This window comes from Dromiciops gliroides, chromosome 2, assembly GCF_019393635.1.
Source record: "Dromiciops gliroides isolate mDroGli1 chromosome 2, mDroGli1.pri, whole genome shotgun sequence".
Lineage (NCBI taxonomy): Eukaryota > Metazoa > Chordata > Mammalia > Microbiotheria > Microbiotheriidae > Dromiciops > Dromiciops gliroides.
In genome coordinates, this window is record NC_057862.1 from 171031936 (window position 1) to 171047938 (window position 16003).

The following is a 16003-nucleotide window of genomic DNA, read 5'->3' on the forward strand; positions in this document are numbered from 1 at the left end:
ATATGGACAATACACCTCAACTAACTTGAACCCTTTTTCTGTAAAATGGAACTGAGGCCCACAAAAATTAAGTGACTTGTCCAAGGTCATAGATTATAAATGGTAGGGCTAGGTTTTGAGCCCATGTCTCTCTATTCCAAATCTAATACTTTTCCCATGATATCTCCCAAAGTGCTATATAAATATCAGTTGTTGTCATTTTCATAGCTAATTGAGTCAAGAACATTACTATTATACTTGCTATGGATACTTAGAATTTCAAAAGTACTAAGAGAAGGAAGCAGCAAGGAACAAATGATGTTCAGGAATGAGAAAGATGATGCAATATGACTAGATTTGAGCTCTTAGAATATGGTTTCCTTCTGATCTAAAATCCTATTGAAGTTTTGGGTATGAGTATGGCGATATGATTTGATTAAGTTCAATAAATACTTATTAAGATGTTTTGTGGGCAAGGAACTGTGGTAGCTGTTAGAGAAGATACAAAGGTTTTGTTGTTGTTCAGTTGTGTCTGACTCTTCATCAACCCATTTGTGGTTTTCTTGGCATAGATACTGGAATGGTTTGCCATTTCCTTCTCCAGCTCATTTTATAGATGAGGAAACTGAAGAAAACAGGGTTAAGTGACTTGCCCAGAGTCACACAGCTAATAAGTATCTGACACCATATTTGAACTCAGGAAGACTTATTTACCTGCCCTTCAGGCCCAACATTCTATCCACCGTACCACCTATTCGCCCCATATAAAATTTAGTTCCTTGCTTTCACAAAGTCAGTTTGATAAGTAGCTTTAGGGTGCTAATATATCTAGAAATCAGACAAGAAAATAAAGGACTTAAGACATATTTCAGGATTTTACAAAAGAGTTCAGACTTGAATGAAATGAACTCCCACTATTTCTTTAAAGTTAAATAAGTAAAAAAATAAAATCAATGGTAGCAAGCAAGACAGAGCAAGAAAGAGGAAGCAAATCTCTAGATAATTCAGGCAAAATACTTGTTTTTTTTCCACTGAAACTATTTGGGTAATTGAAGCAAAAATGGAATTTCTGCCTGAATTATTCAGATAATAATTGCCTTGAATCTATGTTTCACTCTGCTATACGTGGAGATTGTTCCTCTTAATGTATTTTTGGAAGATATACTCTGGCAAAAAAGGGTCCCTAAAACTTAGCCTGTCAGATGAAAATCAGATGATGTGCAAAAACAAAGATTCATCTGTAAGAGTAAAATTGAGAATGCTCAGCAGAGAGCACAATAGTTCAAAGAGACAGAGAGAAAAAGAGAGTGAGAAACAGAAGAGGGAGAGAAGGTGAGAGGAGGAGGGAAGATGAGAGAGAGAGAAAGAGAGAAAGAGAGAGAGACAGAGACAGAGACAGGCAGAGAGCCAGAGCAAGAGAGCCAGAGAAGAGAGAGAAGCAAATGACCAAGAAGACTGGATGATATTGGTTTCTCTCCAATATGCCAAGGGCAGTAAGATGATATCAGTGTAAACTAACCATTTTCTTTCTAGTGAAAATTAAAGCATACACACTCGCATAGTCAGCCCTTTTAGCTCTTCCTTACAAAGTCAGCCTCTTAGCAAGAAAATAGAACTTCAAATATCATCAAGAGCAACGTTCAGTATTTTACAGGTATCAAATGAAGACCACTTAAAACTCACTGAAAATGACTTAAGTCCTTTTGAATCTTTTAACAAATTCTTAAAAGTTAAAAAAATCAGTGGTTCCTAATCTTTAACTTAAACAAAGTTTTCAATAAATTCTGAAATAATCATTCTGTGCACTCTCTCTTTTTTTTTTTTGGGTGGAGCAATGAGGGTTAAGTGACTTGCCCAAGGTCACACACAGCTAGTAAGTGTCAAGTGTCTGAGGCTGGATTTAAACTCAGGTCCTCCTGAATCCAGGGCCAGTGCTTTATCCACTGTACCACTTAGCTGCCCCTGTGCACTCTCAATATACTTCTTTTTTGTTATTTTCATCCTTTTAGTTACTTTCTTTTAAAGCTATTGTTATCCCATAAATCAGATCAATTGAAATGGGGAGATTGGAACACATAATATCCCTTCTAGTTTTAAATCTCATGATCTGGTGTAGATTTTATTCTTAACTCCTAGGTGTATTAGTTAACTTCACAAATTATAACATGTAAGAAAGAAAATTGGGTAGTGAACATCTAGAACAATTTTGGTCAATGTTCAATATGACAATTTGATAGGCAAGGGAAGATTAAGCTTGGAGATGGGAGATGGGAGAGAAGCAAAAGTGTAGAGGGTACCTTAGATACCCTTAGGTGGTCATTTGTTAGGATAGCTGAAACTAAATATTTTATGGAGTGTGGAAGATAGTTTCAGAAGATCAAATTATGGTATAAAGAGGTTTTAGTGTAAAATTGCAAATGAGGCAACTGAAAGACTGAGTTGTCAACTAGTTTTTTTTTTTTTTAAGTACTTACTGTGTACCCAGCAAAAGCCCTCCTCTTTCTAAAAGTAATTATCTCTGAATGACAGTGTGGCTGAAAATCATGGTCTGGGGTATCAAAAAGAATTAAAGTTGCAAATTAGTATAAGGGTACCTTAGTGTAATAGATAGGGGCTGGTCTTTGAAGGAAGACTTGAATTCAAGCCCTGTGTCTGATTTACAGATGAGTTACCAGTCTGCATCTGTGGAGGGAATTTCCATCCTAGGAATTCCCTACACGTATGAAATAAAAGATCTGGAACCCTCCCCCCCCCCAAAAAAAAAAACAAAGGAAGAAAGAAGAATGGTGAGTATGACCTTAGCCTATTACCATCACAACTTGTATGGGAGAGAGGGTTTAAATGGCAATAACAAGGGCATCTCTGACCAGTAAAGTAGGCAGTCTGGTTACAAATGGAGAAGGAAAGACAACAGAAATATGGCTACCATGGGTGGTATCCACAGAGATCCTAAAAGAAGAAAAGAAAGGCCTTCATTCCATTTATAGGTCATCTATCCATTTTTATGGGCACAATTAAAAAAAACACCACCACCACAACAGACTAGGATCTGATGAAATTAGAAGGCTTAGAGGGGTAAAAGAAGTACCTGTATTCATAAAATCCAACAAAGCATGAAAAGTGTGTGCAGTATTGTGCTGAAGGGTAGAGGGGTCACTTGGGAAGACAGGCTTTAATACTGCCTGATCCTGCTTGATTTGTCTCACTTAGAGCAATCACTAAGGACAGTCTCTGTACAATAGTAATAGTTGATGGAGAAGTTTAAAGTTAGTAAAACAGCATATACATGTATTTATGTGTATACATGTTTATCTACACACATAATATAATGTATGTATGTATGTTGATATGTATTTTCTTATTTGATCCTCAAACCTACCCTGGAAGATGTGTTATTAACCCCATTTTACAGATGAGGAAACTGAGTCAGAGAGAGGTTAAGTGACTTGCTTAGGATCATACAATGAGAAAGTATTTAAAGAAGGATCTGAACCCAGGTTTTCCTGGATCCACATACAGCTCTCTGTTCTGTTTTGGGAAGGGCAGAGTGGACAGGAATCCCTACAGTGGTAGTATATATAAAAGTGTATGATTATAAGTGGATTTGATTCTATGACTTTACATGAAGTGCTTCCACTAATTTCCTAATAAATCTTATATGCTTCAGGGCCAGATTTGGATAGCATATAAGGTATTTATTTTCCTGTGTATTTTTAACAGAATTTGTGATCTTGCTGATGGTAGGTGCTAACTGTTAAGAGTCGCCTGGGGGCACTGAAATGTTAAGTGATTTTTCTAGGGTTGCCCAGCCAGTATGTGTCACAGGCAACATGTGAACCCACCAAGACTCCCCAGCCTGGAGGCTGGCTCTCTATCCATACTCATATCGGTAGTAACTGATAATTATTAAAAAATGTGGGTAGGGAGGAGAAAAGGAAATGAGAGAATGCGATGTAACATGGTATAGTGGAAAGAACAGTTTCTGGAGTCAGAAAACCTGGATTCAAATCATGCCAGCCAACTTCCCCCTCCCCCATGTGCATGACCTTGGGCAAGTCATTTAACTTCCTCCAAAATGAAGAGGTTGGATTCTATCAGTGGTGTCCAACTCAAATAGAAACATATCCCTGCAGCCACATATTGACTTAGAACACCTCAAATTAACATTTTCTGTGTTATATTGTATTTCTATTTATTTTATTAAACATTTCTCAATTACATTTTAATGTGTTTGGAGTTCCACATCTCTAGAGTAGATGACCTCTGAGACCCCTTTCAGCTCTATAGCCCTATGAGTTATTTGAATTTGCTTTGTCAGTGTTGGACCAATACTTAACTCTCTTCCTAGAGATTAGAAGAGAGGGCAAGGAATTGGAATTATAGCCTGTGTGGTCCAGTGGAAAGGGAACTAGATTTGGACTCAGAATTTGGACCCCTCAGCACTGCCACAATCCATGTGAACGTGGGCAGGTAACTTCCTCCTTCTAGGCCAGGGTTTTCTTCATTTGTCAAATGAGGGGGTAGGAGAATATGAACTTTACAATCCCTTCCAGCTCTAAATCTACTATTCTATGATTCTAGCTTTATCCACAACATTCTGTGCAACATTCCATAAATAACTTAAATCTCTGGATGTCCACTTCTCCATCTGTGAAATTCAACTTTTTTGCTGAGCTTTGAAATGTTCAGCTGAAGTAGACCAACCATATCAATGTGAAGTGGCATTATAATACTTAAGAATGTGTTTGAGTTAGGAGCTGATTGAGTTTGATGAGTTTCTCTTCTATCCTTAGGGAGGAAAAAAAATCATAACGATATTTTAAAACTCCATAATTAAATTTACTTGATTGTCCTCAAAGGTTTCAAATAAGATTTCCATTAGCGCGCAATAAACACATAATCAAAGGCTGGAAAATACTTATTATTAGCAGAATCCAAGGTGGAATTTTTAAGACTTTTATGAAAAGGATAGGCTTCCCTGCCCTTCTGCTGATTACTGCCCACAAAACTTTAAAATACAGCCCTATTATTATGGGCAGCAATCATCTCCTGTCTCCTAGAACCCTGACACCATTCCCGGGGTGCGTTAGAATCACTCGGTCAATAAGTATTTATCGAATGCCTGCAGGGCACAGGGCGTCTGACTCACGAGGGTGTAGTGTTTTATTTTGGATCATTCTGGGGATTTCTTCGGGAGCCCCGAACCATGGCGAGGTCTAAGAGGGTCACGCAGGGATGCGTTTCCTCCGCTAGCACCTCCCTGGCAGGTGATGAATGAGCACCAGGGATGAACTCGGTCGTTGTGCTTTGGCGTCCCGCCAGGGGACGAATACCTTTGTTTCTCCCAACTACAAATGTGCAGTGGCTGGTCTGGGTGCTGGGGGGCAAGGGATTTACCCCCTTGTGAGGGAAAGGGGGCAATCGTGGCGCTCTGGCTCCGCCCTGCTGGCGCGACAGGGTCAACGCAGGGCCTTGAACGCCGTGCACCTGTCTGACCCCTGGTGGTGCCCCACCCCAGCCCCCCCTCCCCCTCCGCCTCGCACCCATCTCTCCCCATCATCTCCCCCATCCCCTCCCGGACCAGTGCCGACCCGTTCTCGCGAGATCCGGGCAGCCGAGCGCTCGGGGCCCTTTCAAATCGGGATCCGTTACCGCTTCCCCTGCCGCCGCCATTGTCGCGCTCGGAGCCCCCCTCAGCGCAGGTGGCGGAGGCAGCGGCGGGCGGCGGGATGGCGGAGACGGACAAGCCCGAGGTGCCTGGGGCCGCCGGCGACGACACCCTGCGTCAGCAGCTGTCGCCCCTGGAGCAGCCGGAGGAGTCGGGTCAGGAACAGCTACAGCCACAGCAGGAGCTGGAGAAGCAGCAGCTGCCACACGGAGGCAACTCCAATGGCGTTAAAATGTATTGTCTTTTCCTCAGGGGTGGGGGAGGGGAGGGGGAGTCAGCTGGGGAAGGGAGGGGCCGGGACACTACAGGCCACCTCCTTTTCCCGGGGCCTCCCTGCGGGGGGTGCCACGGGGCAGAGGCAGGCGGCCGGACTACCGGAGCCCGAGGCTCGGACGGAGCCCGTTAGGCCTCTCCGGCAGGGAGAACAATACGCCCTCAGAGTGGGCCCGACCCCCTGTCGAGGCGTCCCCGCGGAGGGGGGCGGCGCCGGGTGATGACGGGTCGGGTCGGGTCGGGGGTCGGGGCGCCCCCCTGGGAAGGAGGGCCGGGTTGTGGACCCCTCGCTGGTCCGTAGCATACCCAGCCCGTAGGGGGACGTGGGGGGCCGGGCGGCGTTATTCTGATTTATTATCATCGTCATCATCGTCATCATCACCATCACTACCTTCATCATCATCATCATTATTCTCAAGGGCAGGAGGTCCTGGCCTCTTAGCTCGCCCCTCCTGTCCAGGGCAAGTGACTTTGTGCCCAGGAATGGCCAATGTTCACAATCCCCTACGACTTGCCGGGAAAGTGGTTCCCCCTTTTAAAGGACAGTAGTTTAGTGTTCATTCATCACTAGAGAGTATCCAGCGATGACATCACCTAACATCTATCAAATTGAGGAGATGATTTTTTTAAAGGATTAAAAAAACCACAGAGGGTGTTCTAAATGTTTTAGTGTAGTTTTAAGACTTTTGAGACACATGTATGTCTATATACACATACACACATCTATGCACCTATATGTACACATACATGTATATAGACACACATTTATATATGTACACATATGTACATATACCTTTTAATTCATTCTGAATCGGGAAACCTCGGGCTAGTTAAACATTATGTCATAATGTCCTTTACTGGGAACTTATTTTTTGAATTAACCTTTACAGAAGGGAAGTTTAGTACTGTGTTGTTACCTTGAATGCTTTGTGACTATCTTGATATTGGCTACTGTGTTAAAAGGAAAACCCTTCTGTTTACAATAAAACTTTGTCTACTTATGAGCTCTAATGTTTATCTTTTTAAAAAGGGGGAGTGGGGAAGGAATTGTTTAAACACTCAGGGTTGTGAGAAGGTAAGTGTCTTCTGTGGAAAAACTAAAAGAATTCATAGGATCATAGATTTAGAGCTAGTAGGAACTTTAGGGATCATCTAGTCCCAATGCTTTCATGTTGCAAAATTGAGGAAACCCAGAGAGTGGAAATTATTTACCAAGAGTCACAGGGGTAGTTAGTTCCCTCTCATGTCCTCTGACTTCCAAATGTAATACTATTTTCACTGCATTAATTTTTAGCTTTAAAGTCTTCTTCCACATCCCCCCACCCTAAAGCCAACATGCTGTTGCAAGGGCTGTACCATTTGTATGTACCATGAAGAATTTGGTTGATATGAATTCTAAATAATTTCTAGGTACCTGAGAATTTTGTGGCTTACCATTGCCCTTTCTTTGTGTATGTAAAAAGGATGTCATATGACAATAAAATTTTATTTGGCATTTCATAGCCCTTTTGAAATAAAGTTGGAGATACATTAATGTATGAAAACATCTTTTTAATTCTCTCAGACATTTTGAGGGAGATAAGTAAATATTCATGAAAGGGAAAATTTAGTTACTGGTTTCTTAATTAAACCAGGAAATGGGGAATTTTGCTAATATTTTCACAATTAGGGAAATTATTTTTATTCTTTACCCTTTACTAGGCACCAAACACCTTGGAATCCAAGATTTGTTGGGGTCACCAGAGTAAAGGAAGTTGGGATACTTCACTCTAGCCTGATATTTAATTTTAGCTTGCTTTAAAGTGGGTTTAGAAAAAGCAGGGGTCACTTTTTTAGATAAAGGGCAAATACAAGTATAAGAAACTAGGTGTAATGAAGTTTCAGAGAAATAAAAGTCAAAGAGTTTTATTATTTCTTCTGTGCATATGACATTGTGTTGTTTGAGGGACGTGTGATCCTAAAGTGGGAGTAGGAAATAGTGGCACTGTCAGCTTTGAAGTATGAGTCTTTTTAGTTTATATGTAAACATCCCCAAGACAGTCTGGACAGAAGTATGAAGCCTTAAATTGTGAGAAATGACTTCTACCTATTGCAACCAATTTCATTTAGGGACTTTACTGGTATGGTAAGTGGTGCATGTGTCCAGTAGATGTAAAAGTTGTCAACCCTTATTGTGTCTACAAGTTCAGGTGGAGGGAGGGGAATGATCTATTTTCTCTTCAAAATTAAAGGAGATTAAATGATATCGGAAATGATTGTGAATAAGGAGATGAACTGTTCTTTTCACACTACTTAGAATTCCACTGGGATGGCACAGCTTCTTTCCTGAGGCACTGTTTTGTTATTGCTTTATATTTAAATATTATAGACCATGCATAAGATCTGACTCTTAGATTTCTGGACCAAGTTGGCAGTCTAGTCTGAATTGTACAGAAACTTGATGACCAGGAGCATTATTTTTACTTAAAGTAATCTTTGGGAAAGATCATGTCTTGATAAGAATAGCTTTGAAATACTTGGCTATCTCATCAGTTTTAAATGTTCCCTTTCTTAGTGTTGACTGACAATTTGCTGTGGATGATAAAATTGCTAATTTCTGCCTCATCTTTGAGGTGTACACACACACACACACACACACACACACACACACACACACACACAAATGTTGTTTGGAAGTAAAATTAATAGAGCTAGTCTTTTCAAGTTTGGAGAAAATCAGGTCCCATATAGTATAGGGGAAACAGCTATTATTTCTTGCAATATATAATGTATCTTTGTGAATGTGTAGGTTATTTGTCAAACTTATTTTCATTGTGTATATACCTGCCAAATACTGAGACATTACAGATTTCTATGGAGGCTCCTCAGAATGAGGTGAGGGTAAATGCTGTGTAATTCTACAGTACGATTTATTTTCCTGCTATCAGGATAGCTACACTAGTAACAAATGTAATTTTTTTTTAATCTATATACCTCTTTACCCTGCCATAAGCATGCAAGTTTTGTGTTTGTCAAGATCTTCACCTCTATCTCATAGAAAGCTTCCTTAAGCTCAACTCTGGAGCTGCTTCCTATAGGAAATCTTTCCTGATTTCCCCAAGTTGTTAGTGCTTGCTCCTGAAATGGTTGTTGAATTTTATTAAATTGAAGAGGTGAATGAAACAAATAGGTAATCACTTTCTCTGTGAGTTTCCTGATCAATATTTAATGGACTTGATTAGATCTTTTGAAAAGGTGTCAATTAAAACAGAAGTGCCCAAGTTATGGGTGATTAAGCCTGCTTGCTGTATGTGCTACCTGTGCTATTTTTTTAAAAAAATTGATATGTCATGCCATTACAGCTTTTATTAATTCAGTTATGATAAAGTAACTTTTTTGAGGATGTAGATATTAAGAAATTTATTAAGTTTTTAAAAAAATTGAATTAGGGAATTGGGAATTATTAGTGAAGCAGAAAATATCAGAATATTTTGTTTGAAGAGATGGAACTGGATTTGATTTTTAGACTTCAAACTATCATGGAGTTCCTTTGATGTTAAATACTAAAAGTTCTGGGGGTAGGGGGGATAAATTCAACTTTAGATTCTAAAGGTAGTATTGAGGCTTTTCATTAGTAGGTAGAATATTGCATGTAGGTTAAAAAGTGTTAGTTTTCATTATACAAGTAAGCATTTTAAGTCTTTTTAAGCTATCGTTTATGATTGGAGAAAAATTGAGAAACTCTAACTTGATTTTTAAAAAAGATTATAGTTTTAAAAGAATGCTCTGAATGTATTGTTATGTAAAAAAGTTGGATTATTCCAGGCTCTTAAATCTTTACCATCAGGAACAGTATTCTACATAGAGATATCAAGTGTTTGATGATCTACTTGAAGAACAGTTTTTAGGAGGTCTCAAAAATGAATAACTCAGAAGGAAAGCACATTTCATAGTACACAGAAAAATAGCTAATTTAAAATGGCAACTGGTATGGCAAATAGCAATAGCATATTTCAATCTTTTGTTTCGTATTTAAAAGCTAGGAATTCCCTTATATTTCATTTAAATAAATCATGGGATAATCTTCCTTTTATATTCTCATTCTGGGGTCAACAGGAAGCTAAAATCTATGAATGAAGATCTCAAAGGTTAAAGGAATATTTGGAGAGATAGGGAGAGGGGTGTCAAGGTGGCCAGAGCTCTGTTACTATTGGCATGCCTGAGCAAGCCAATGAAATGGCAACTGGGTTGAGCATAGTATTGGTTTAAACTGCCAGCAGCTGCTTGCAGTTATCATTTCCTTGGGACTGGTGCCCCCTCCTGGAGTCAGGTAGTAAGGAGACCCCCTATGTTGTGCCAGCTCTGGAGAAGCAGTTCTGAAAGTGGTGATAAAACCAAGTCTCTTAGATTCTGTTTCTCACTTTTATGTTGTTCATAGTTGCAGTTTGCATTAGGTGTTCCCAGTTCTTGAGATTTCTTTCCTCTGTTTCTTTGCCTGTTGATATCCTACTCACCTTTTAAAATAAAAATAAATAAAATTGTATTGATATTTTGGTTTTTACATTACCTGCATTTCCCAGTACTCCCCTTGGATATCTTTTCTTTGGAACCAAACTTGGTCATAATTTTACACGGTCTGTTTTTGTTTTTGTTTGTTTTGTTCTTTTCACTTAACATTATTGTAGTCATTGTGAATATTGTTTTCATGGCATTTTGTTTGTTTTACTTTGGAACTATTCATATAAATCTTCATCTTATTAATTCTTACAGCACATCAATATTTTATTATATTCATATATTATAATATTTTAGCCATTTCTCTAATTGATAGGTATCTGCTTTGTTTCCAGTTCTTTGTTGATATGACAAATGCTACTATAAATATTTTAGTGTATGTGGAGTCTTTATTAGTGACCTTTTAAAGCTGTTTGCCTAGTGGGGGAATTTTTAGGTCAAAGAGTATGGACGTTTTCTTCAAATAATTCCAGATTACTTTCTAAAATGATTGGACCAATTTACATCTCCCCTTGCCAATGTACTACCAAACTAATCTTTTTTTAAAAGCTTAACTCAGATGTCACCTCCATGAAACCTCTCCTAAATTTCCTGTCCCTCCCTTCCCAATATGCCCAACTTCTCAGACCTTACATAGAATTTTGTATGTATTTATCTTATAATAGTATGGATTATAGGTATCTGCATTGGTATCTTTTTTCCCCGCCCCGTTAGATTGTTAACTTTGAGAAAAGCAATTTTCTAATACATAAACCATATCTTTCTTGGAGCCCGCTGTGAATGGAGCAAGTATTTAATATTTACGGTTGTTACTGACCTGAGGATCGGTTTACTAAGTGCTCAGGTAATACTGTTCTGTTAAATCCCACTTACTTTAGCCTGGCTCTTTTTTGTACAGAGAGAACATAGTATAATGGAAAGAGTACTGGATTTAAATCCTGCCTCTGGTATATATTACCTGTGCGAGATTGGGGCAAATTATCTTCAAAGTGAGATAAGGGGTTGAACTATATATAACTTCTCAGGTTCCTTTTAGCCATAGAACTGTAATCTTACCATAATATTAGTACATAATTACAATTAACTTATAACAGTTTCAAAAGGCTTAAAATAGAATTTGATATTTGTCTAGTTCCTTTTCTAATACAGATAGGCTTTAATTCATCATTATTTTATATATTTTTTTTTCTTAAAGGCTAAAATTGTTAATGAAAACCTTTATGTAAACTGCATTTTTATCAAATAAGTTAAATATGCTAGGGAGTCTTGCATTTTCTTTTTCTTTCTTTTTAAAAAATAATATTTTATTTCCAAATTCTATCCTCTCTTTTTCCTTTCCCCTCCCTGAGATAGTAAGCAATGTGATATAGAGGATATATGTGCAATCATGTAAAACATTTCCATATTAGCCATTTTGTGTAAGAAGACAAAATTGAAAGAAAGGAAAGGAAAGGGAAAGAAAATAAAGGGAAGGGAAAAGAAAAGGAAAGGAAGTGAAAAATATTATGCTTCAGTCTGTATTCATACAGCATCAGATCTTTCTCTGGAGGCGGATAGCATTTTTCATCATGATCTTTTGGGATTACATTGTTGAGAAAAGCCAAGTCATTCACAGTTTTTCATCATACAATATTGCTATTACTGTGTACAATGTTCTCTTGGTTCTGCTCACTTTACTTTGTACCAGTTCATGTACATCTTCCCAGGTTTTTCTAAAATCAAACTGCTTGTCATTTTTTATAGTACAATAATATTTCATTATAATCATATACCACAATTTGTTCAGCCATTTCCCAGTTGATAGGCATCCCCTCAATTTCTAATTTTTAGCTACCACAAAAAGCTGTTATAAATATTTTTGTACAAATAGGTCCTTTTCCCTTTTTAGAAAATCTCTTTGGGATACACACCTAGCAGTGGTATTGCTGGATCAAAAGGTATGCAGTTTCATAGCCCTTTGGGCATAGTTCCAAAAATCTCTCCAGAATGGTTGGATAATTTCACAAATCCATCAACAATGCATTAGTGTCCCAGTTTTCTCACATCCCCTCTAACATAATTTTACTTTTTTGTCATTTTAGCCAATCTGATAGGTATAAGGTGGTGCCTCAGAGTTGTTTTAATTTGCATTTCTCTAATCAGTAGTGACTTAAAGGATTTGTTCACATGATTATAGATAGCTTTGATTTCATTTTCTGAAAACTGCCTGTTCATATTCTTTGACCATTAATCGATTAGGGAATAACTTGTATTCTTATAAATTTGACTTGGTTTGGGGGTAGCTAGGTGGTGCAGTGGATAAAGCACTGGCCCTGGATTCAGGAGGACCTGAGTTCAAATCCGGGCTCAGACACTTGACACTTGACCCTGGGCAAGTCACTTAACCCTCATTGCCCTCCCCAATTGACTCAGTTTTCTATATATTTGAAAAATAAGGCCTTTATCAGAGATAATCTTCTCCCCAATTTTCTGCTTTTCTTCTAATCTTGATTACGTTGTTTTTATTTGTTGCAAAAACTTTTAAAATTTCATAAAATCAAAATGATCCATTTTATATCTCATAATGTACTTTGTTTCTGTTTGGTCCTAAATTCTTCCTTTATCCATAGATCTGGCAGGTAAACTATTACATGCTCTCCTGCTTTGCTTATGTGTAAATCATATGCCCATTTTGACCTCGTCTTGATATATGGATGAGATGTTGGTCTATACCTAATTTTTGCCATACTGTTTTCCAGTTTCCCCAGCAATTTTTGTCTAATAACGAGTTTTTGTGCTTGGATCTTTGGATTTATCAAACATTAGATTACTATGGTCATTTACTACAATGTATTGTGCACTTAACCTATGTCACTGATCACCCCTCTATTTCTTAGCAAGTACCAGATTGTTTTGATAATTACCAAGTCTTGCTATTTTCTAAAGCAAAGAATACTTCTGTAAGAGAAAGTATGGGTTTGCTTAAAGTAGGGGACATATGGCTTTTTACAGTAGTATAAGACTAAAATCTATTAACTTGTAAAAATCATACTTTTTCACTTATGTACTTTTTAAACAGCTCTGTTGTGGTAATAGAAAAAAAATAACAACAGTATTAGTGTGAAGTATTTTACCATAGTTTGCAGTTAAAAACTTAGGACATAGGAAAGTCAAAAGATCTTTTAAGAGCACCAGCCTATAAAAACTGAGAACAGGGGCAGCTAGGTGGTGCAGTGGATAAAGCACTGGCCCTGGATTCAGAAGGACCTGAGTTCAAATTTGGCCTCAGACACTTGACACGTATAGCTGTGTGACCTTGGGCAGGTCACTTAACCCTCCTTGCCCTGCAAAAAACAAAAACAAAAACAAAATAAACAAACAAAAAAACCCCTGAGAACAGAGTTTGTTAGCCTTGAAAAGTTTTTTGTTTTTTTTAAAATAAGTGGTATGTGTGAAGACAGTTCTTGTGATCCAAATTATTTCTTGGGAATGTAATAAACCACCCCAAAATGGGAATGCTATTTTTCATTTAATTAATAAATTTCATTTTGGAGAACTCTAATATTAGTCATGATGCCCAGAAGAGAGATAATGTTCCAAAGGAGGGAGTTACTGTTATAAAAACTTACTAGTAGAATGACCTTTTGTCTCCTCTGACTCTCTCCTTTGCCCCACTGATCTTATAAAAGGAGTATTGGGATTTATTAGGTACTAGGTTAAGCAAAGAGAATTTTAAACTGGGCGTTGGGAAACCTGTATTTAAGTTGTACCAAAAGAAAAATGATGTGCAGAAGTTGATGGTGGTTTAAATGTTTGTAGCCTGCTGGTGTCTAGTTTCCAAGTGAGGATCTGGGCACCATATTTTGAAATGGAATTAATTACTATGCTTTGGCCAGCATGAGCTAGGAGTCTGAATCCTCAGCATCTTCTCTAAAGTCTATGACAGAGAAGTGCTTTTCAAAGTGACATATGTGAAATATTTACTTGATGTAGATTGTAACTTTCAAAGTACAGCTAAATTTTCTTCTTCCTTTTTTTTTAATTTAGGGAGAATGATGACTCTGTAAAAGAAGAGAAATCTGACTTAAAAGAAAAATCTACAGGAAATAAGAAGGCAAATAGATTTCATCCTTATTCAAAAGACAAGAATTTGGGCACTGGGGAAAAGAAGGGTCCTAACCGTAACAGAGTTTTTATTAGCAACATCCCATATGACATGAAATGGCAAGCTATAAAAGATCTCATGAGAGAAAAAGGTAACTATTTCTGAAATAACCCACTCTTGATAATCCATTTCACATAAGAAAGGGAGAGAGGGGGAAGTAGTCAATACAAATTTTTTATTCCCTGGAGCCTCAGACTCATTTTTGAAAAATTATTTTGTTTGATTTCTTGAGTCCTGATTTATCTTTCCCTTCTTTTTCACTCGAGGCATCTGAATTCCAAGGTAGCATATGTAAATTAAATATTTATATTTTGCAATATTAATGTTACACTAGAGATCCAGTGTATGGATGTGTATGTAAATTATATATGCATACATAAGCCACCATGAATTTTGTTAATCAAGGTTTTGTCTATAATCGATGTTTTTTTCTAGATAAAAAGAAAACAAAAACAATATGGGGGTATTATATTTGTTAAGCAATACACTTAGTGAGCTAAAGTATGCATAAGGCCTGATATTTTTTTTCAAAAGCTGTTTTGTATTTCCTTGGAGGAGTCTGGAATCTGGCTGTGGAATTAATTTCGTTTGCATTGTCATGACTGCCATGATGCTGTCTCTTCTGTTCTTTATAAAATTCGCGTTACTGCTGTTGCAGTTTTGATATCAGAATAACCTAAAAGCCCTAAACTTATTGTATTTTGGATGGTTTGGGGGGAAAAATAATTCTAATACTTGATCTTGCAAAAGCTAGTTTTGTTTATCTTTTGATAATTTGAGTTTCAAAAAGTTATGCAAAGTATGCACTTGGCTTTGAGGCTGTTCCCTTTTAATAAATAAAAACTTTGCACTGGTGTTATCTGTTGTAAGGTGACAACTATTTGACTGGTTTTATTCATTGAACTCATTTAGAAAGTGTGTGGCTTGCTGTGAAATATGACTTGTAAATTTAGTTTACTGAAGGCAAACATGATTGAAGACATTCAGGTAGAAAGTCACCTTAAAACAGCTGTTGTGTGTAGGATGACAAAAGTTATTTGAAAAGTGCTAATGTTGATGTTTTTAATTTGATAGGTTAAGGGACTATTTGTATATCTGAATTTCTTCACCAACTATATCATTCTGGCCAAAATATGATCTGTAGTATGAATTAGGTTAAATATAGTTGTTTAGCTCTTTTAGAGAATGTGGATGCTGTATATTTCTGAAAATCAGTTAAATTTATATAGCCATTGATAGGAGGTATGTTGGTCTGGTTTTGATTGTTGGTGAATAATAGGTGCTTCTTTGTAGAGTTGTGCACAGGGGCACAGTAAAGCAAGATATTGGTGTTTAAATGCATTGTTTCTTGGTATTTTCCTTTTGTATGTCTTATGTAGTTGGTGAGGTTACATACGTGGAGCTCTTTAAGGATTCGGAAGGAAAATCAAGGGTAAGTGCTGTGG

The 16003-nt window shown here is 37.6% G+C and overlaps 1 protein-coding gene across 13 annotated transcripts in view; it reads left to right on the forward strand.

Moving 5' to 3' along the window:
- The window catches only part of MYEF2 (myelin expression factor 2), an 81714-nt gene that overhangs the window by 16299 nt on the left and 49412 nt on the right, over positions 1 to 16003 (forward strand). For 4 of the 13 annotated variants that reach the window (XM_043985060.1, XM_043985066.1, XM_043985062.1 and 1 more), the window contains exons 1-3: positions 5547 to 5881; positions 14441 to 14649; positions 15938 to 15990. In XM_043985060.1, the coding sequence (XP_043840995.1) occupies positions 5709 to 5881; positions 14441 to 14649; positions 15938 to 15990 (435 nt within the window). In that variant the 5' untranslated portion in view covers positions 5547 to 5708. Of the gene's footprint in view, positions 1 to 5540; positions 5882 to 14440; positions 14650 to 15937; positions 15991 to 16003 lie in introns of those variants that run through there. The other 9 variants (XM_043985063.1, XM_043985064.1, XM_043985072.1 and 6 more) reach the window with 6 other exon arrangements.